General features: G+C 46.4%; 6 protein-coding genes across 25 annotated transcripts in view; 3 read left to right on the forward strand and 3 right to left on the reverse strand.

Moving 5' to 3' along the window:
* Window positions 1-8909, forward strand: part of LOC6553541 (5'-AMP-activated protein kinase subunit gamma-1) — a 63655-nt gene extending 54746 nt beyond the window's left edge. For 10 of the 20 annotated variants that reach the window (XM_015154906.2, XM_015154904.2, XM_026976484.1 and 7 more), the window contains 5 exons: window positions 3460-3508; window positions 6592-6882; window positions 6941-7119; window positions 7186-7389; window positions 7778-8702. In XM_015154906.2, coding sequence (XP_015010392.1) covers window positions 3460-3508; window positions 6592-6882; window positions 6941-7119; window positions 7186-7389; window positions 7778-8560 — 1506 coding nt within the window. In that variant the 3' untranslated portion in view covers window positions 8561-8702. Of the gene's footprint in view, window positions 1-672; window positions 1930-3459; window positions 3509-6091; window positions 6513-6591; window positions 6883-6940; window positions 7120-7185; window positions 7390-7777 lie in introns of those variants that run through there. The other 10 variants (XM_026976467.1, XM_026976452.1, XM_026976468.1 and 7 more) reach the window with 5 other exon arrangements.
* A 596-nt stretch (window positions 8910-9505) lies between these two features.
* Window positions 9506-10694, forward strand: LOC6553540 (DDRGK domain-containing protein 1). Its single transcript, XM_001979287.3, has 2 exons — window positions 9506-9700; window positions 9761-10694. The coding sequence occupies exons 1-2, from the start codon at window positions 9610-9612 to the stop codon at window positions 10606-10608; spliced, it is 939 nt and encodes a 312-aa protein (XP_001979323.1). The 5' UTR covers window positions 9506-9609; the 3' UTR covers window positions 10609-10694.
* Window positions 10686-12031, reverse strand: LOC6553539 (transmembrane emp24 domain-containing protein eca). Its single transcript, XM_001979286.3, has 4 exons — window positions 11794-12031; window positions 11182-11729; window positions 10953-11118; window positions 10686-10894 (listed from the first exon to the last, which is right to left on the reverse strand). Exons 1-4 carry the CDS (start codon window positions 11954-11956, stop codon window positions 10686-10688), a joined length of 1086 nt encoding a protein of 361 aa, XP_001979322.3. The 5' UTR covers window positions 11957-12031.
* A 212-nt stretch (window positions 12032-12243) lies between these two features.
* On the reverse strand, window positions 12244-13763 carry LOC6553538 (SET and MYND domain-containing protein 5). The gene is made up of 4 exons (XM_001979285.3): window positions 13639-13763; window positions 12970-13584; window positions 12737-12914; window positions 12244-12677 (listed from the first exon to the last, which is right to left on the reverse strand). The coding sequence occupies exons 1-4, from the start codon at window positions 13672-13674 to the stop codon at window positions 12328-12330; spliced, it is 1179 nt and encodes a 392-aa protein (XP_001979321.1). The 5' UTR covers window positions 13675-13763; the 3' UTR covers window positions 12244-12327.
* Window positions 13764-14049: 286 nt separating this feature from the next.
* On the forward strand, window positions 14050-17815 carry LOC6553422 (protein O-GlcNAcase). Its single transcript, XM_001979284.3, has 7 exons — window positions 14050-14423; window positions 14476-15235; window positions 15294-15518; window positions 15581-16070; window positions 16127-16221; window positions 16281-16705; window positions 16770-17815. The coding sequence occupies exons 1-7, from the start codon at window positions 14189-14191 to the stop codon at window positions 17597-17599; spliced, it is 3060 nt and encodes a 1019-aa protein (XP_001979320.1). The 5' UTR covers window positions 14050-14188; the 3' UTR covers window positions 17600-17815.
* Window positions 17736-18592, reverse strand: LOC6553421 (protein N-lysine methyltransferase FAM173B). The gene is made up of 2 exons (XM_001979283.3): window positions 18220-18592; window positions 17736-18157 (listed from the first exon to the last, which is right to left on the reverse strand). Exons 1-2 carry the CDS (start codon window positions 18494-18496, stop codon window positions 17820-17822), a joined length of 615 nt encoding a protein of 204 aa, XP_001979319.1. The 5' UTR covers window positions 18497-18592; the 3' UTR covers window positions 17736-17819.
* Window positions 18593-18594: the final 2 nt, after the last annotated feature.

The following is an 18594-nucleotide window of genomic DNA, read 5'->3' on the forward strand; positions in this document are numbered from 1 at the left end:
TTGAGTCGAGTACCTTTGACAGTTCTTCTTCTTCCGCCTGCAGTGGACTTCTTGAGCTTTTCGCGTGTGGGTGCAAGTGGGTCGCTCCCGTTGTCTGCTCTCTTGTTTGCTTTAACGATATAACGATTAAGTCGAAAAGAAAATAAACGAGCGCCGTTCTCTGATACCCTTTTTCTATCCGGTACTCATAATATTCACTCGGTTTGCGATCTCTCTCTCGGAGAAGAAGAAAACACCCTACAGCAGGGAGCCAGCTGAAAGATAAGCAAAGCAAACAAGGTGTAATAAGTGAACCGTTGGACAAACCAAAAGTTTATTTTCGATGCAGTCAACCCAGATTTACTGCACTCAAATTTATAATTTGATCGTAATTTTCAGAATTTTTGTAAACACTTTTATAAAATCAGCAACATTCAGGATGACGACATTTAATCAATCAATTTACGGAGCGAAAAATTAAATACAGAAAGTCCATCTAATGTCATTATGTTTTATTCACTGGTGGTAAATTTGTTATATCACCAGAATGTGTGATTTATTGCGATTATTTTTTGGAGTGCAGTGCATTCTAGGGTCTTGTAGCTTCATTACAATTACATTTACATTGTGTGCCGAGTGTGTTCTTGTATTTGCCTATACTCTAGCACTCTCGCGCACTTGTGGCGCTCTCCCAGACCAATCCGCTCTCTTTCTCCTCTGCTCTTTGCCATGGGGCGATCATGTGTGGGGTCCGGCTGGCGCTCGCTAAACTCTTAACCAGTGGCTTTTTTAACCAGTTTAAGTTTATATTTGCGTGAGCGCAGACGTGTCCGGAAAGCGAACGGAAGATAAGTGAAACAAAACGAAACGGAACGGAACACGGCCGTATCAGCAATCAGGCAGAGTAGTGGTGTCGTCACTTTTGCGACTCTCAATAAATCCGTCTCCCAGTGCTTGTTGCTTCTTTTTGAGTGCGCGGTTTTCATGTATCGCCGCCGGTATTCCGCCTTCGAGCCAAGCACGCCCCGCGTGGGTGTGCTACCCTCTCCGCCCCCTCAATATGTCAATCCCCCTGCCGACACTGCCGCCCCGAAAACGCCGCCCAAGCTGAGCGTACACTTTGACCCCAATTTGCCAAAAGACAACGATAGCAACAACAATCTCACCGGCAGCGAAAATGCAAATGCTAAATGCGGCGGTCGCAAGGCGCGCTCGCTGAGCAATTCGCCACTGTATCACCGCAAAAAGCGGTATGGCCATCTGCCGGCGCTGATGTCGAATAACGGGCCGACGGCCAGCAGCAACTACCAGCTGCTGAACAGTGCGAATCTGCGAGATCTCGTCGACGGCCAACGCCACTCGCATCACGTAAGCAGACGCGATGACAGCCAAAGCCACAGTCATAACGAAAACCCAAGTCACATTGGCCACATTAGCCCAAGCAACCAAAGCCATCAAAGCAACCAAAGCATCCTAAGCCTGCCAAGCGGCAAAAACAAGGCGAAAGATGGCAAGAAGCTGAAGGCAACTTTAACGGCGGCCATGTCATCGTCGCTACTGCGACGCAAGGCGCACAGCAATCACAGTCAGCAGCAGAAACTGCAACTGCAACAGCAGCAGCGAGAGCAAGAACTACAGCAGCAGCCGCAGCAGCTGCAGCAACTGCAGCAACTGGGGAGCAACAACAGCAAGACAATTGCAAATGCTGCCCGCCATTCGCTGGGTCATTCACCCTCCGCTGCCGCCGCCGCTGCTGCAGTGAGGCAGACGCTCGTCTACGAGCAGCGGCGCGTCAGCAGCGCCCACTCCTCCCCCTCGCCCTCCTCCAGGCATCACTCCCCAGTGCACCAGTGCATGCTGATGCGGCGGCGCAGCGACTACAGCGTCGAGCAGATCGAGCAGTGGAAGCGCCAGCAGCAATTGTTGCCGCGATCCGGACGCAAGATTAGCGTAAGTGCACGGCGAGAAACGGGCTTTGGTTATATGATGTGGGACTGGAAATGATATATGGTATATGTAAAATTCTCAAATCTTTTCAAACAGTAACTTCCGCTTGACAAAATCGATTTAATATAATATTACATTATTGAACCCCAGTGGCATTTTTATCGATGCTTTTACTGACAGATGTTCGCTGTGTGTATCAAAATACTTAATCCGTACGCTTTTCTTTTTGTGTGAAAATGCCTTCAGAGGAAAACAAAGAAAAAACCATCGAGTGTTTGCCAATGGCAGAGCTTTGAGCGGAAGCTTTTTCGTCGATTGAATTTGGTCGGCTGCATTCAGTGCAATATATATTTAGACAAAATGAGGGTCAACCTTACAATGCACATTCAGAAATCAAATAGTCAGTACCTAATTTGCGGATTAGCGGGCACAAAATTAATTGAGAAAAGACATTACAGTTTACTCTTTGGTCTAAATGAATTCAATTTTCAATCTCTTCACTTTTAAGTCTGTTAAACTTAAATCATAGTCTATTAACACAGCTAAATCTGCCAAAACTTTTAAACTGTGTAATAAATAGATATTTGACGAATTTTTTTTGTACATCAAAAGATAACAAGGCAAATATTTATTTTTCAGTGCACACTTTTCTTGACCCCATTTCTAGCTACAAAAGAGCACTGCGGGAGAGGAAGAGAATGGTTGCGGGTAGCGTTGGTAGCGTTTAGGCTAAACCAAAATTGGCCTGCACCTGTGTGTGAGCGTAATTTTTCAATTGCCGTATCTGATATGGGGTACTTGTCCCATTGCCTCGTTTCCATGCGCCCCTCCCCTTCCTAATGTGTCATAATTCCTCAATTGCACATTTCAATGTTAATTCAAAGCTACTCGACCGAGCGAGCATTCAGCTCACAAATATTTCATTGGGGCTGGAACTATTTTTCTTTGGGTTTTATCTGCGATTTCGCGTTCTGATTAGCAGATAACGTGTAAGAGTAGTATATCAGCGAAGTTTATATTGCTTTTTACGCAGCATTCCCTTATTGTTTACTTCTATCCCTAAAATGCGCCAGTCATTGTGACCCACATATAAATAAAATAGGAGTACCCCGATTTAAATCAGGATAAGGAAAGAGGAAGTACTGGGGAATCGTAAGTTATGGCAAGGCAAGGTGTAAATTACACTACGCCAGAAATACCTTGCATAACGATTAACGAACGTATAAGTATATGCATGTACATATGTACATTTTACGACTTTTCAAGTTAGCTCGTTTATTTCTTTAATGATAGTTCACTTTGCACTGCCTTATGTAGTAAACAGCTATAAATTTGGTTTACCATTTCGAAAGTAGATAAACGAGGTAAATAAATTAAGCTTGCTTGCAGTTAGACTTTCAAAACAATATATTTATCTTTAATATGAAAAAACTAATATTTTCCTTGGTGATATGGTGAATCTTTCAGAATTTATACAATTAACACATATTTCTTGACAACATTTTAATCAATCGTTTTTGTTTTTTATTACAGTTGCCCGTTGCTGATCCGTTCCTAGAGAAAGTAAATCTATCAGATCTGGGTAAGTTGTCAAACCACCCTCTTAATCCACTCCCATGTCAACTTTTCCGCAACGGCCGCATGTGAGCCAAACAAAAAGGTTTAGTTTAAACGAATGAACATACTTGGCATCCGGTCAAAAGTCGTCCTCTGACTATATTGAACCTGATTTGCTAATATACATATATGTATGTATAAATGCCAAAGAAGAAGATAAGTTATGGAATCAGTCATAATTCACGGGGATTATGGTAGCATCCTCTTTGAATGCTAGCGTGGGCTGCCTAAAATGCGACATAGAAAAAAACGCTAGGAAATAGAAACTTACATATAGTTTTATTATTCCCGACAAAACAAGTGGAGACTTCTGTTCTTAAGGTTCCTAATGAGAACCGAACACACCTCCAAAAACTTATATTTGTTTTTCTTCTTTACCAAAGCTAATTATAAGTTCCAAGTACGCCGGAGACCATTCGGGGAAAAATACGCAACTGAGGTGAGGGTACTTTGGGGTACAATGAGAGCCGAGAGGAGGGAAAACAGTGCATGTAATTGGTTGGCAATTTCAGACATTTCATGATCCTCATTAACGTCAATTCCCAGCCGATCCGATCCAAACGATCTCTCAGCAAAGATTATATTCAATTTATTAAACGCTCTGAGAACTTTTCGATTTAGTGGCGAGCAGAAGCTCAGAGCGTTTCCACTATTATTTCAGTCTATCATTTGTTTGTTTGTGCGCTTTTCCCTGACGAAAAACTTTTCCGCCACAGAGAGCCAGCGAGCGGAGGAGGAGATGGAAAACACAGACTGCAGATCAGTTTATGATAAAATTTCGAATGGTTTAGAACGTCGCCAACGAAAGACGGGCAGACGACAAAAGTTCGGCTATTTTCCGTTCCGTGTGCTCTCCGTGTGGAACTATTGGCAGCAGGAACCATTCGCGATCTATACGTGTCTATATGTGTCTATATCAAGTGTGTCTATGGATACTGCCCAGGCCGTAGGATTTACTTACCAACCCGAATCCATCAATCGAATCCAACCGACCAACTGCAAGCAATGTCGACCCATCGAAGGTCTTCGCTTCTCTCTTAGTCATTCGTTAAGAATTTTCGAATAGCGCCGCGACGCCAAAAGCAACTGAACCATCACAACCACCCTCGCCGCCTTCCACTCCCCACAATAGCCTCCCATTGCGAAAATGGGTTTTCAATTGTTTTGATCCCTCACGGCAGAAAAGAAATAGCAGAATACTCAACAAAGCCAACAACGCCAAGGTGCATTTCAATTAACTCGTGTGGCCCGTGGCCCCTGTCAAAAGAGACGCAAAACGCCAGAATCAGAATCGTTAACGATAACCCATATTTACCTTCGCCTTCGCAACTGAATATAAGCATTGAAAACCAATCAAAACGGCAACAAAGTACGAAAAAGATTGATGAGACGAGACCTTCACCGATCTGGACAAGCATTTTAGCTCCATTTCCCTTGACTTTCTTTATCTGTGTGAACGGTTCGCCGCCCGGCAACCGCAGTAAATTCCATTTATTAAACAACATTTAAATGTTTACACAGCTTAGTCGGGAAAATCTTTTGCCGCTTGCATATAGCTCCAAATATTTTACAATTTATTTCGATGTATATATTTTCTTTCGCGGTATCTGGCCTTCGTTTTTTTTCTATATATTATATTTGGTCGTTTTTAAACTTTCCGTTTGTCTGTTTGCTTATATTGTGGTGGATATCATCCGGATAATTTGTTGGAAATACTTTTACCACTGGCATTCAAAATTTACGCTAATCTCTAACGCATAGACGGCAGGTTTTGTTGATAGTACCTTAGAATTATTTCCGCTCATTAAAGCATATGTTTCAGCATTCGTTTCTATATCGAATAATCATAAATTGAGTTCGTGCTAAATAAAACCTCAGACCACCAACAAAAATTAACCTGCCAATATGTAATTGAACGAAAATAATTTTTGCACTTTAAATCAAGTTATTTATTTCTGAAATAGATTTCCCAGAGATTTTTTGCAAAAGAAGCGCAATAATCTTTACAAACATTTGAAATTTCAGTGTTGAGGTCTTATGCTGCGGTTAATTAATTTCTTGGCACAACTGCCTGTCCCAATATCTGTTATGTGTCGCTATAATGGCTCCGACAAATGCTGAATCGGTGAATGTTTGGGTTGCATTTATCAGGCCCCTGACAAGACCGATCTGCAGCCCCTGTGATTTTATATAGTTTTTGATTAACACCTTTTGGCCCCGCCTCAATATTTATTTGTTTACATTGTGGCAGAGCCGTCTATATTATGTCCCTCTCACTTGGTTTCTCTTTGTCTGAATGGGAATTGAAATAATATTTATTGTTGAACAATTTGGCGAATCTATTCTATTTGGATGTGTTTGCCTTAGCTGTGGCTGCTTCGGTTGCTTTTGTCGTACGCTAAATTTATTTTAATTAAAAATGCCTTAATTAAATTTAACGAAACGCGTGCGCCCTCAAATTTATGTGGAACGGTCGTTCTATTTTTGGGTTCGGCTTCCCTGAGCCTGCATGAATATCGTTTAACTGCCATAACTTACTACAGTGAGAAGTGCGTAGAGCGGCGCAGCTCTGTTAGCGGACTGTTAGCGGTCTGTTAGCTAGTTGGTCGATCAATTAGGCAAATCAATTAGCGGAGCAAATCGAGTCACCCAGTTAATTGCTAGCGCCCACAGACCTCAAACAGAAGACCAGATCAGATCGGATCGGATCAGTCTAGCGTAATGCCACACTGAACTTCGCTAAAAACAAAAAGCACCCTAGAAAGAGTGAAGAGTCAAAGTGGAGCAGAGTGGGAACCCAGAACGCATGTTACAGTTGCACTTCTACTCCAATCATGCGGGTCGTCTGGTACTCGGAGGTGGCAACGGTCGCCCGGCCGACGTCCTTTGCTATCCGTTGGAGAGCATCAAAGAGTTCGAGCAGATCTCTGAGGCCTGGAAGCGTCTGTTAGCCGAGTTGCTCAAGAAAGGTGGACATCCCAGACCCCCAAATTTCAGCCCATAAAATACTTCAATCCATTATTTACCCGACTTTTCTTCTTTCTGCAGAGGAGGACGACTCACAGATCTTCGTGAAGTTCTTTCGTTTTCACAAGTGCTATGATCTGATACCCACCTCCGCCAAGTTGGTTGTCTTCGACACCCAACTCCTTGTAAAGAAGGCCTTTTACGCCCTGGTCTACAACGGTGTGCGGGCGGCACCGCTCTGGGATTCGGAGAAGCAACAGTTCGTGGGCATGCTAACCATCACGGATTTTATCAAGATCCTGCAAATGTATTACAAATCGCCAAATGCGTCCATGGAGCAGCTGGAAGAGCACAAACTGGACACGTGGCGAAGTAAGTGAACACACACATTGGCATACGGTGATTCCAACTAAATTGTATCCTCTGCTAGGTGTGCTGCACAACCAGGTGATGCCGTTGGTCAGCATCGGGCCAGATGCGTCCCTCTACGATGCCATCAAAATTCTCATCCACAGCCGCATACATCGCCTGCCCGTCATCGATCCGGCTACCGGCAATGTCCTCTACATCCTGACACATAAACGCATACTTAGGTTCCTCTTCCTATACGTGAGTTTCTGGGATATGAATTTTTTAGCCAATAGCAAAATAACAATGTGATATTTCTGTGCTCAGATTAATGAATTACCAAAGCCCGCGTACATGCAAAAGAGTTTGCGCGAACTGAAGATTGGCACCTACAACAACATCGAGACCGCCGACGAGACGACGAGCATCATCACGGCGCTCAAGAAATTTGTGGAGCGACGGGTCTCCGCCCTGCCACTGGTGGATTCCGATGGTCGCCTCGTTGACATTTATGCAAAGTTTGATGTGATTGTAAGTATACATTTGAGCGCTCACAGATAGATCGCATGGGATTTATAGGTTTACGAGTATATGGAGAATTATGATTTTTTTACACTTGTATGTGCTTCTTCAAGATGCTATTTTATAGTACTCAGGAAGTACTAATTACAAATTCAAATAGTTCTGCAATTTCAGATTCATTCTTAAAAACAATTTCAATCGCAATAATTTTTTGAGCTGGTTATGGCAAACAAATGTAAATCCATAAACTCCATAATCCAAATCCATAAATCTTTCCAACAACTGTCGTACAGTTGTTACAAAACAATGAAATAGATTATCCATATGTGAATACGTGAGGTAGATTGAATATGAGATATACGTAGTTAATAAAAATAAAAATCTTCTTTTCATTCAGAATCTTGCCGCCGAGAAGACCTACAACGATCTCGATGTTTCGCTGCGCAAGGCTAACGAGCACCGAAACGAGTGGTTCGAGGGCGTGCAGAAGTGCAATCTGGACGAGTCGCTGTACACGATCATGGAGCGCATCGTCCGCGCCGAAGTACATCGACTGGTGGTGGTCGACGAGCACCGCAAGGTGATCGGCATCATCTCGCTGTCCGACATCCTGCTGTACCTCGTCTTGCGACCAAGCGGCGAGGGGGTCGGTGGGTCAGAGAGCTCGTTGCGCGCCTCCGATCCTGTTCTGCTGCGCAAAGTGGCTGAGGTGGAAATACCAGCGACAGCCGCAGCGTCGACGACAACGCCCCCGCCTCGTAGTCCATCGGCCGGATCCGGCAATCGCAGCCTGATCGAGGACATACCCGAGGAGGAGCCTGCGCCGGCGAGGAGCGACGATGCCGACAGTGATAACAACAAGTCCGCCAGTGAGGATAAGGCCAACAACAACCAGCACGACCAGACGACGACGGCTGCGACAGCTAATGGTGATAGCAACAACAGCCCCGTAGAAGTGTCCTTTGCCGATGAGGCGCACGAAGAAGGAGAATCCGCCGACCAGGTCGAGCGCAGCAATTGTGATGATGATGACCAGCCAGCGCTAGCGGAGATTGAGCGCAAGAAGGCGTCGATGGACGACGACGAGGACGATGGGCTGAGCAGCGCCGTGTCCGCTGCCTCCGCTTTGGGCCAGTCACTGACGCCAGCGGCGCGAGAAATGGCGTTGGTTAGTGAATAAACCTAAGCCTACACCCAAACCCTTAATTTAAACATGCTAAACAGATACAGCTGCTAAAGATACAAAAGAAAAACAATTGCAAGAACTAAGAACCCTAAAACACAACATTAATGATAAAGCAGAGAACATTATATTTGAATATTAATAGTTGTTAAGGATATATTATTACAATTATGAAATATTATGTATTTTACAACAAGCAACTAAAAGCAAAGCAAAAAAACAAAAGCTGTTAACAAGATGTTGATATATACACACAAGAAACGAAAACAAAACAACAAATTACATTAGAATGTCTTTAAATTTTAAACGATGTAATTGATTATTAAATAATAGTACAGTACAAGTCTTTGATTGTGTTTAATATGCGGCTGTGGCGTCGCTTTCATCTCTAAGGGATTACAAAAGTTGAAATTGAGTTTTTCCTACGCTTAAATTCAAAAGATTTAATTAATATTTTTAAATCATATTGATTTATTGGCGACAACCTTCAGGACAGACTTCTTTATCTTTAATTTACCTTCTGAAAATAAATATCAACTTTTTTTATTAATTCGCAAAGGAAAATTCTGTTATTAACATTTAAAAGATCAACAAATCTTAAAGGTTTTTTACAAGATTTTTTTATTATATTTTGAATTGTGGGGCCAACCAGCCAGCTGGTGCAGCTCCAAAATTTTTTTTGAGTAAAGGTTCAACTTTTTCACAGGCAAGCAAGCTGTTATACCCTTAAGTGACTATATCGATTTCCGTCAGAAGTATCAACATAGTAAAAAAGACATACATCAACTGTTTAAATATATTTATTGAATATATATATGTATACGTATATATATATATATATATATATATATATTATATTATATATATTTATAGTATTAACAACAAGCACTTGCAGTCTAATCTGGCTACGAAATGGCTAAATTGTCTGCACTGCTATAACTCAGTGTTGCTATCTTGACCCGCAGTCATATGGTCATTTTGTTGACGTTTACTTTTTGCCAAAAAGCATTGCGCACCAGGCTGAAAGGCCTCCAAACGTATTCACAATGGAGCTGATCATTCTCGTGGGGATTGCCATAGCTCTTTTGGTGGTAATCATCACGCTGTACCTGCTGCAAAAGAAAAACGCCGCTCCAGGTGAGTCGGAAGCAAAATGGAATGAGCCAACTGGCGATTAAAACATTGACCTCAAACCAGAAACGAAACCAGCTGCAGCCCCCCAACGTGGCGTCCCACAGCGCGCCCAGGAGGGTGTACCGCGTCGGGCTCAAATAGCTCGAAATCAGCGTAACAGGCTGCGCCAGAATGCTCCAGCGGCTCCAGCAGGTCAAGTCGCTCCGGCAGCTGGTGCCCCTGCGGCCCGCGGCGACTCAGACCACGAGGATGAGGGCCAGGTCGATGCCGATGACGCCCGTGTGCCCCAGGGAGCGGTGTTGGATGAGAAAATGGGCGCTAAGAAGCGCGCCAAGATGGAGGCCAAGGAGCAGAAACGGCTTCAGCGGGAGCAGGAGCTGCACGATCGCGAACAGCGCAAGGTGAAGGAGGCGAAAGAGGAGGCCGAACGCAAGCAGCAGGAAGACCTAGAGGCTGAGGTTGAGCGCAAGCGGGTGGAGGCCGAGCGCCTGGCCAAGGAGGAGCGGGAGCGCAAGGAGCACGAGGAGTACCTGAAGATGAAGGCCGCCTTCAGCGTAGAGGAAGAGGGCTTCGAGGAGGGCGACGCCGACGAGCAGGACAGCCTCCTGGCCGGCTTCATTCAGTACATCAGGGATAACAAGGTTGTTGTCCTAGAGGATCTGGCCGTGGCCTTCAAACTAAAGACGCAGCAGGTCATTGATCGCATACAGGAGCTGCAAGCCGATGGCACCCTCACCGGCGTCATCGACGACCGCGGCAAGTTCATCTACGTTTCCGAGGAGGAGCTCTCGGCCGTTGCCAAGTTCATAAAACAACGCGGACGCGTCTCCATCACCGAGCTGGCCGAGAGCAGCAACAACCTGATTAACCTGACTCCCATTTCCGCCGGCGGCGAAGAAGCCAGCTCCTGATGAGATTTGTTAGCCATTTATATATTAAATTTATATTTAGATGCGATGGTTTGGTAGCGTAACATGAACAAAAGAATTCAAGATTGCGTATCAATTGTGTTCGATTTCTCCGCCTTGCAATCTTCACACTCGCAGACCAGCAGGAAGTGGTCGCCTTTCAAGTGGACACTACGATTTCGTTGTGCGCTGGACAGAAGCTTCGCCAATTGGACGTTGGAAGCGTAGAAGCTGCCTTTAACATTTTCCGGAATCTGCGAAGCTGGCTTGCAGAGGAATTTACCAACAACTGTGTGGGTAGGGTGTGTTGTGTTATCTACTGACTTTTAAGTAACGCATCCACTTACATTCTTCCACTTTGGCTCTGACCTTATCGGTCATAAGAAACAGCTCGTCCGTTGAATCCGGATCCGCCAACTGGCTGATCCATTGTGCGAAGGCCTTGGAGGTTAGACCTTGACTGTTGGTTCCCACGATGGTGATGAGTGCTCTAAACGCCTCTGGTGTCCTCAACTAATTGGTTAAGTAAGCTTATAATTCGGTTAGGCAACTAGGACCTTTCGTATGTGTATTTACCCTGGATAACTCGCTTTCCCAGAGGATTTGGCAGAATGCAAGGTACAAGGACGGTTGCCTGAAGAGCAGATGGTACTGGATGCCCCATAGGAGCAGCAAGATTACGACCTGAGCGACGGAGAAACACACTATATTGAAGTATATGTTATCGCATGTCCTCCGAAAGCGTTCCATTTGAAAACGCTGGTAGTTCTGATTCCTGGATATATCCTCTGCCTGATTCTTCAGCTGTAGAATCCGCAACTGCATGGAGTCCAGGTTGTACAACCGGCGAACGTTTTCGTAGTCCACAGTCCGCTCGCCGGTCTCAATGTCCAAGTGGACACGCAGTAGAGCGCCTTCGAACCACGCGGAACTGTTGGATTGCAGGCAGATCTGGTGGTCACCAGGCCAGTGGGTTGTGAACTTAAGACGAGCCTCCGACTTGTAGACGCGAGAAAGGACAACCTTGTCCATGCTATCCCGCACTTCCACATGCATTCCAAGGAGAGGGGGCGCGGGCATAAAGCCGCCCGAACTTGAATCTTCCACCTCAAAGACGTAATGAACTGAAAGGAGGCAAGCAGAGCAGTCACAGAGGTCCAGGACTTGAAGATAGGTTTCCCACTGTACCCAGCAAATCCGTTTCATTGGGCGTAGTCTGGATGAAGCACTTTCGTTTCGTTTCTCTCATGGTGAAGTACAGCCCGCAGGTGCCGTGCAGGATTCCCAGGAGCAGAACCAGGAAAATTATTGTGCGCTCCATGGCTGGTGAAATCCAAGAAAATTTCTGCATGCGTATTGCACCTAGTGCATACACGCTATAAAAACGCTATAAAGCTCACAAAGACAGCAAGTGTTGGATAACGTTGTGGAGGGCAGGATGATGATCGGGGGTATGACTTAACTTATCTCTGCATTTGTATGTTCCACACGTAATGTGCGGGCTGGCTAGAGCAACAATTCAATTGATAGCAAAAATAAATAGAAAAGGGGCGACCACAGGTACTATTAACTTTTTGATATGCTTGCTTTCACTTTGAACTGGCCACCAACTTTATAATGTTGAAACACATGTCCACACTTCTTCAAAATCTTTAACATATATTCTACTCGTTGCGTACATATGAACTATATATTTCGATCTACGAAGAGTAGTGTTTTAGTCTAGTTCATGTCGTCATCATCTTCGTAGTCGTCCATTTCGTCGTCGTCGTCTTCATCACTGGTCTCGTCGGGATCGGACGCCTGGGCGCGGCACTTGGAGCACTGGCAGATGAATACGTAGTTCTCGCGCAAAACCTTGTGCCTCGAGTGGCGACTACGCTCCAGCATGCATTCGTCCAGGTAGGAGATGCAGATCTCGTCGCCTTCTTGAATGGGAGCCAAGGCCTTCAGCACAACAATGTCGTTGGAATAGGGAAAAGTGGAGCAGGCATTCGGCACGCAACTGTGGTTGATTTTGCTCTGGAGCAGGTATAGTCCAGAGCCCTCGTTGTTCAGGAATTCGCCAGCAACTGTCGGGGAGATTTTGATATGCATATTTTCCCAACAAGGTGATCTGAGAAATAATTACATTCTCCGACTTTGGCGTAGAGTCCGTCGATGACCGCGTCGAGCTGTGCCTTTTCCGAATCTGGAAGTGGTAGATCAGACACCTTGGCGACCCACTGGGAGAGCACGCTTGTGGCGATTCCCTGGCTGTTGGTTCCCAGGATGGCCATCAATGTTTTAAAGGCATCTGGCGTTTTGAACTGAAAAATAAATAATGTATTCACCTGTTGACGCACTCTGTGAGGATATGCATACCATGGAGAACTCCTCGCCCGAAAAAGCATTGCAGAACGCAAGATACAATTGCTCCATCTGCTGCTCGAAGTTCTCGCCCAGCATTTTGTGATAGATCTTCTGCTCGCGATTCACAATCAGCGACTGAAAGGACTGCAAGTGGTCGAGGAACTCGGCCTTCTTGGTGCTCTGCTGGTAGAGAGCCATTAGGCGGACAATCAGCATAATGCTGCCTGTCTCGGGCGGATAGTGCATCTTTTTCCAAGTTTCGTTCAGCACATTGATGGGATGTGTGTCGTCGGAGCGGAAGGCACCCATGCAAGCCACGCGGTGGTAGCGCTTCTGCGCCTCCATCAGGCAGTCCTCGGAGCAGTAGCGTACCTTGCATCGTGGGCACTGGGTAAACTGGGCCACCCACTGGGCGGTGGGATCGTGTTGCAGTAGGGGGACCTCCACTTGGGGATCACTGGCCAGGCGGCGCACATTCTCCAACACCGTCTCCAGCGGCCGCATGCAGTGGTCACACGCCGCGTAGCCGTAGGCCATGTTCCACGAGAACTGTCGGGACACGAACGGTTCCTCCTCGAAGATCACCTCGTCCGTCGTGAAGTTTTTGGTCGCGATCATGGCGCGACCCTGAGGAAATATTCATAGAAATGCGGTGTGGGAACAGTATAGGACTTGACTTACCTTGCCGGGCAACTCCCGAATTTCAAAGTTATTCATTGTTTACTCGGCTTTTTTTGGGTTTGTTTTGGCCAATCCAGTTGCACGTGTAGTGCAGTGTGGCCGCACCCACAAGAACGAATATAAAATACTATGGTATTTTAGCCGTTAAAACTTCCTATAAACAATTGGAAAACCGGCCAATTCAATACATTTTCCGTCCAGCCTAATATCAAGTAATAGGTTGTGAAGTTGATACTCATTCCACTAGTTTCTCGCAGATCTAAAAAACTATAGTCAATGGATAATAAGTCAAGCTTGAAGTTATGTTTTAAAAGCAATTCAAAGTTTCGTGTTTATAAAAACAAGGTGCACCTTGTCTGTTTATAAAACTAATTTTATATCGATAATAGATTCGACATGGCTATAGGCGTCAATATATCGATGTCTTAAGCAATCGATAGCATAAGGTGCAATTGTCCGAGCCTTACGATATACAAATCCTACGGAGAGAAGAAAAAAGACTTATTTGGTCCTCGCAAATTGCCACATCCGAATCCCCGGCCTATTAGAAATGGCAGATGAAGCGGGCACCCAAGCCGATGGCAAGCGGCAGTTTATCTGCGGCGTGATCGAGGGATTCTACGGCCGGCCGTGGACGACGGAGCAGCGCAAGGACCTGTTCCGCAAACTGAAATCCATGGGCATGGGATCCAGTCCTTCCTACATGTATGCGCCGAAGGACGACTATAAGCACCGTGCCTACTGGCGAGAGTTGTACACCGTTGAGGAGGCGGATCACCTGTCCAGTAACTAACCTTTGAACTCTGCAAGTCCTTTGGTTAAGTGCCTTCCTTGCAGGTCTGATTGCAGCGGCCAAGGAGGCGGGCATCACCTTTTACTACGCTCTATCGCCTGGACTGGACATGACTTACAGCAGCCCTAAGGAAATCGCAACGCTGAAGCGCAAGCTGGATCAGGTTGCGCAGTTCGGCTGCGAAGCCTATGCCTTGCTCTTTGACGACATTGAGTCGGAGCTCTCAAAGGCGGACAAAGAGGTCTTCCAGACGTTTGCTAACGCCCACGTATCGGTCACCAACGAGATATACACGCATCTGGACAGCCCCAGGTTCCTCTTCTGCCCTACCCAGTATTGTGCCTCGCGAGCGGTGCCCACGGTCCAAGAATCGGAGTACCTAAATACCCTGGGCTCCAAGCTGAACAACGAGATCGATATATTGTGGACAGGGGATAAGGTCATCTCCAAGACCATATCGCTTGAGTCGATTCAGGAGATTACCGAGGTGCTGCGCCGCCCGCCGTGCATCTGGGATAATCTTCATGCCAACGACTACGACCAGAAGCGAGTCTTTATGGGACCTTACAGCGGTCGATCGCCGGAGCTTATTCCCCACCTGCGAGGTGTTATGACCAACCCCAACTGCGAATTTTACGGCAATTTCGTTGCCATTCATTCGCTGGCCTTCTGGTCTCGCTGCAGCCTGGACTCCAAAGTGAACAGCTCGCTAAGTGCAGACATAAAGCTGGAGACTGAAAACGATGATGACCTCCCGGCGGAGTTTCTCTCAAAGAACGTTTACCACCCACGAGTGGCTCTCAAGTGAGTAAAACTAGCGAAATTACTCAAGCAAAGCTGACAAATCCAAATCAAATTAAAGAAACGCTATTACGGAGTGGCTACCGGAGTTCTTCATGAAAAAGGAGGCCTGGGGACCCATTACAAAGCCTCAGCCCCAAGTCCAAATGGTGATGCCCATTATTCCCATCATACCCTCCATTAACACCTGCATGAGTCTCACCACCACGACAACCACCTCGACGAGCTCGAGGACGGTTCCACCCACGGTCAACACCACTCAACTTCAGGCTCTGGCTGACGTTTGGTAACAAGAGTATACAATTATATGCAAACCCCTGTATAGCGTTTATAAATCTTTCGTTATAGCGTTGTGACCTCCTCGCTGACTCCTATCTCCAATCCAGTAATGAACTCCCTGGTTTCACCCACAAAAGTGATCACGAACGATGACATCATCAATCCCATTCCGACCACAGCGGCCAGCAATATTGAACTGCCTAAGAAAATACCGATATCCGTTGTTCCAGTGCCCATTATGGAGACAAAGAGTGTGGAGGCTTCCGTGGAACTGGGTTTGGACAATGCGGTGTTCGATGACAATGAAATTGAGCCAAATAGCGATTCTGTGAAGGAGCGGCTAGAGCTGGAAGTGGACATAGATGAAAAGCAGGAACCGGTGGCCAATCTCAGTGTAGATACAATGCTGGACGATGACAGTCTTAGTCCCCTAAGTGGCGTAGTCAATGAGCCAATGGAGTGCAGCAGCAGTATCGCATCACAGGTCTCTCCAAGGGATGAGGAGGCTATTAAAGTGGTGGCCGACGATGTTCTCATGGAGTCCGTTAACGATGTGCATGTAAGTATGATGGCGCAGCTGACAACCCATTACCTCTAATACGTTTTTCCTTCTAGAGTATGCATGTGGAGAGTGGGACTTCGTCGCCGATCTCAAATGCGGAAATGCGCGAGGAAAATGAAGCTCAGTCTGATAGGACTAACGATAATAAGTATGTATTTCGAATTCACCCTTGTGGGATGGACAGTTTTAAAAGATTTTTTATCTCAGTACCATCGACTGCAAAGGAATAACCGTTGACGATTTGGTTCTCCTCTGCGACCTGTTCTACCTTCCCTTCGAACATGGCAGCCGCGGCCACAAGCTTCTTGTGGAGTTCAATTGGCTGAAGATCAACGCTAATGTGATACTGCAGGACCGATCTGCCGGCGGCGGAGGCGATGCAATGAAAGCAGCCAAGCCGGAGGTCAGCGAGTGGCACCAACGTCGTGAGCAATTCGACCACCTCTGCAGCGCCGTCGTAGAACTGCTGATTAAAATCGCTAACTGCCAGAACAAGGAGATCTGTCACGAGCTGTACTCGTATGTGTGGGACATATCCGGCGCCCTGTCTCTGCTCAACTGCTATGTAAAGTGGCTCGCTCTCGGGAATTTCCCGCAAAACACGTCTTCCTACACAGAGGGCAGCTACACATGTAAGTAAACCGATCGACATTTTACTGTGGTAAGCCTTGCTCTAATATACCTAAAACATTTCAGGGTTTAGCAAGGGCTGGAAGGAGGCGTTCATGTCTGGTGATCAGGAGCCGTGGGTCTTCAGAGGCGGCCTCATTGCAGACCTGCAACGCCTGATGCCTGTGGACTCGGGCAACGACCTGTTTGTGTACAAGCTTCCGGAACAGCCCACGGCCAACTACTATCTCTTGAGACCGTACTGTAATTCGGATGAACAGCAGGTCAACGATTTGTGCACTCGCCTCTACTTGCAGTGGCAGGGAGAGCTGGACGGAGGCAGCCACATTCCGTTCCCGCTGCCGGCGAATGTGGCAAACATAGTTGCAGATGGGATGATTGGTGGACATCTCACCCTCAGTCCACAACTGTGCATTGTGGCCTACGACGAGAATAACAGTATCATTGGCTATTCATGCGCCGCTCTGGATGTCAACATATTTCGACGCAACCTGGAGATGTGTTGGTATACGGAACTACGCGGGAAATACTCTAGAGATGTTTGTCCACAGGAGGGCGGCGAAAAAGTGACACAGCTCGTCACCTCCTTCGTGGAAAACTTTCATGATAGCAGCGGTAATGGAGCTCTGGACCCGTGTCCTGTAGAGGTGAGCGGGTCCTTCCCTGCCGTGTTGATCTCCGGAACTCTGCGGGAGGCGGAGGAGCGGGACTTGGGAATAACAAAGCGGATGCTCACCGTACTCTTGGCCGCCCTGCGAGCGAATGGTTGCTTTGGTGCCCACGTACGTGTTCCCCAGCAAGATGTCGCCCAGGTGAACTTTTATTCTAGAATCGGTTTCGTGGATGTCTATCGTGAGGAGGCCACCAAGTGTGTTTACATGGGTCGCCGTTTCTAGCGTTTCTGGATGCCAGCTTCACTGCCTCCATTTTTAATGTTCCTTCATCTTTGGTATTCCGGCTAGCAGCGCTAGCCACTCATGTCATGTCCTCGTCCTCGTCCTTTTTGTATTCCCTTAAGGTTTAAAGTTTGTATTACTGACCAACCCTTCGAGCATTTATCTTAAGAATTGTTTTCTTACTGAGGAAACAATAAAAATACCAATTTAATAACACTTGCTAGCTTTTGCTGAGGTCGTAGAACCAGACGGTGTTCACTCCGTCTTCTATAATCTTCACGTGCTGTAGGCTGGGTAGTGGAAAGCGGCAGGCTATAATCTTGGTGTTGTGCGGACACTCGGCGATGAGTTTGTGTTCCAGATCCTGCATCATTTGCTCAACCCCAAATATGACTACAAAGTTGTAGTCTTTTATTTGGAACTTCCAGAGATCCCGCCGGAAAAACCTCGTCTGATTGGATACCCCGTGACGCAGCGCAGCCAGGCGCGAGTAGTAGACTAGCCATGGGTTCAGCTCCACGCCGTCTGTCCTAAGAGCCTTATTGTGTTGTGCCGCAGCTTGAAAATATTACATAAGTTATATGCGATATTTCTGAATTGACTAGGTGAAGCGTACTTACCCACTACAATCCGTCCGTCTCCGGAGCCAATGTCCAGCAGTTTTCCGGCCGAGTTCTTGGGCAGGAAGCTCAGAACATTCTGTATTTGCTCGGTCGTCGCTGGCACATAAGGCAAACAAATCCTCCGGAATGCCGGCGCCACAAAGGAAGCGCACACAATCGACAGGCCGATGCCTACTCCGCCTGTTGCCGCTATCAGGATCTTGCCGCCCGTGGACATGCCACTTTTTGCCGTCTTGGCAACCGGGCTCAGTGTATCTTCGTTCAACAGTTCCATTTTATTATTTATCAGAAATTCATGTTTACCATGCTAAGGAAGTAAGCGATTATTTATCGATAGCTGTTAGCCCTGCACGACAAGACGTCATACGTTCA

This window comes from Drosophila erecta, unplaced genomic scaffold, assembly GCF_003286155.1.
Source record: "Drosophila erecta strain 14021-0224.00,06,07 unplaced genomic scaffold, DereRS2 tig00000000-arrow-pilon, whole genome shotgun sequence".
Taxonomy (NCBI): domain Eukaryota; kingdom Metazoa; phylum Arthropoda; class Insecta; order Diptera; family Drosophilidae; genus Drosophila; species Drosophila erecta.

What these genes read in the sequence shown, in the direction of transcription:
- LOC6553538 (XM_001979285.3), bottom strand. Translation starts at nt 13,674, where the DNA reads ATGAATAACTTTGAAATTCGGGAGTTGCCCGGCAAG. An exon ending in TTCGGGAGTTGCCCGGCAAG is followed by an intron (nt 13,585 to 13,638) that starts GTAAGTCAAGTC and finishes ATATTTCCTCAG; the next exon opens with GGTCGCGCCATGATCGCGAC. An exon ending in CGGGCGAGGAGTTCTCCATG is followed by an intron (nt 12,915 to 12,969) that starts GTATGCATATCC and finishes TTTATTTTTCAG; the next exon opens with TTCAAAACGCCAGATGCCTT.
- LOC6553539 (XM_001979286.3), bottom strand. Translation starts at nt 11,956, where the DNA reads ATGCAGAAATTTTCTTGGATTTCACCAGCCATGGAGCGCACAATAATT. An exon ending in CAATGAAACGGATTTGCTGG is followed by an intron (nt 11,730 to 11,793) that starts GTACAGTGGGAA and finishes GCCTCCTTTCAG; the next exon opens with TTCATTACGTCTTTGAGGTG. An exon ending in GGGAAAGCGAGTTATCCAGG is followed by an intron (nt 11,119 to 11,181) that starts GTAAATACACAT and finishes TTAACCAATTAG; the next exon opens with TTGAGGACACCAGAGGCGTT.
- LOC6553421 (XM_001979283.3), bottom strand. Translation starts at nt 18,496, where the DNA reads ATGGAACTGTTGAACGAAGATACACTGAGCCCGGTTGCCAAGACGGCA. An exon ending in AGACGGACGGATTGTAGTGG is followed by an intron (nt 18,158 to 18,219) that starts GTAAGTACGCTT and finishes AATATTTTCAAG; the next exon opens with CTGCGGCACAACACAATAAG.
- LOC6553540 (XM_001979287.3), top strand. Translation starts at nt 9,610, where the DNA reads ATGGAGCTGATCATTCTCGTGGGGATTGCCATAGCTCTTTTGGTGGTA. An exon ending in AAAGAAAAACGCCGCTCCAG is followed by an intron (nt 9,701 to 9,760) that starts GTGAGTCGGAAG and finishes ACCTCAAACCAG; the next exon opens with AAACGAAACCAGCTGCAGCC.
- LOC6553422 (XM_001979284.3), top strand. Translation starts at nt 14,189, where the DNA reads ATGGCAGATGAAGCGGGCACCCAAGCCGATGGCAAGCGGCAGTTTATC. An exon ending in CACCCACGAGTGGCTCTCAA is followed by an intron (nt 15,236 to 15,293) that starts GTGAGTAAAACT and finishes ATCAAATTAAAG; the next exon opens with AAACGCTATTACGGAGTGGC. An exon ending in CACAGAGGGCAGCTACACAT is followed by an intron (nt 16,706 to 16,769) that starts GTAAGTAAACCG and finishes AAAACATTTCAG; the next exon opens with GGTTTAGCAAGGGCTGGAAG.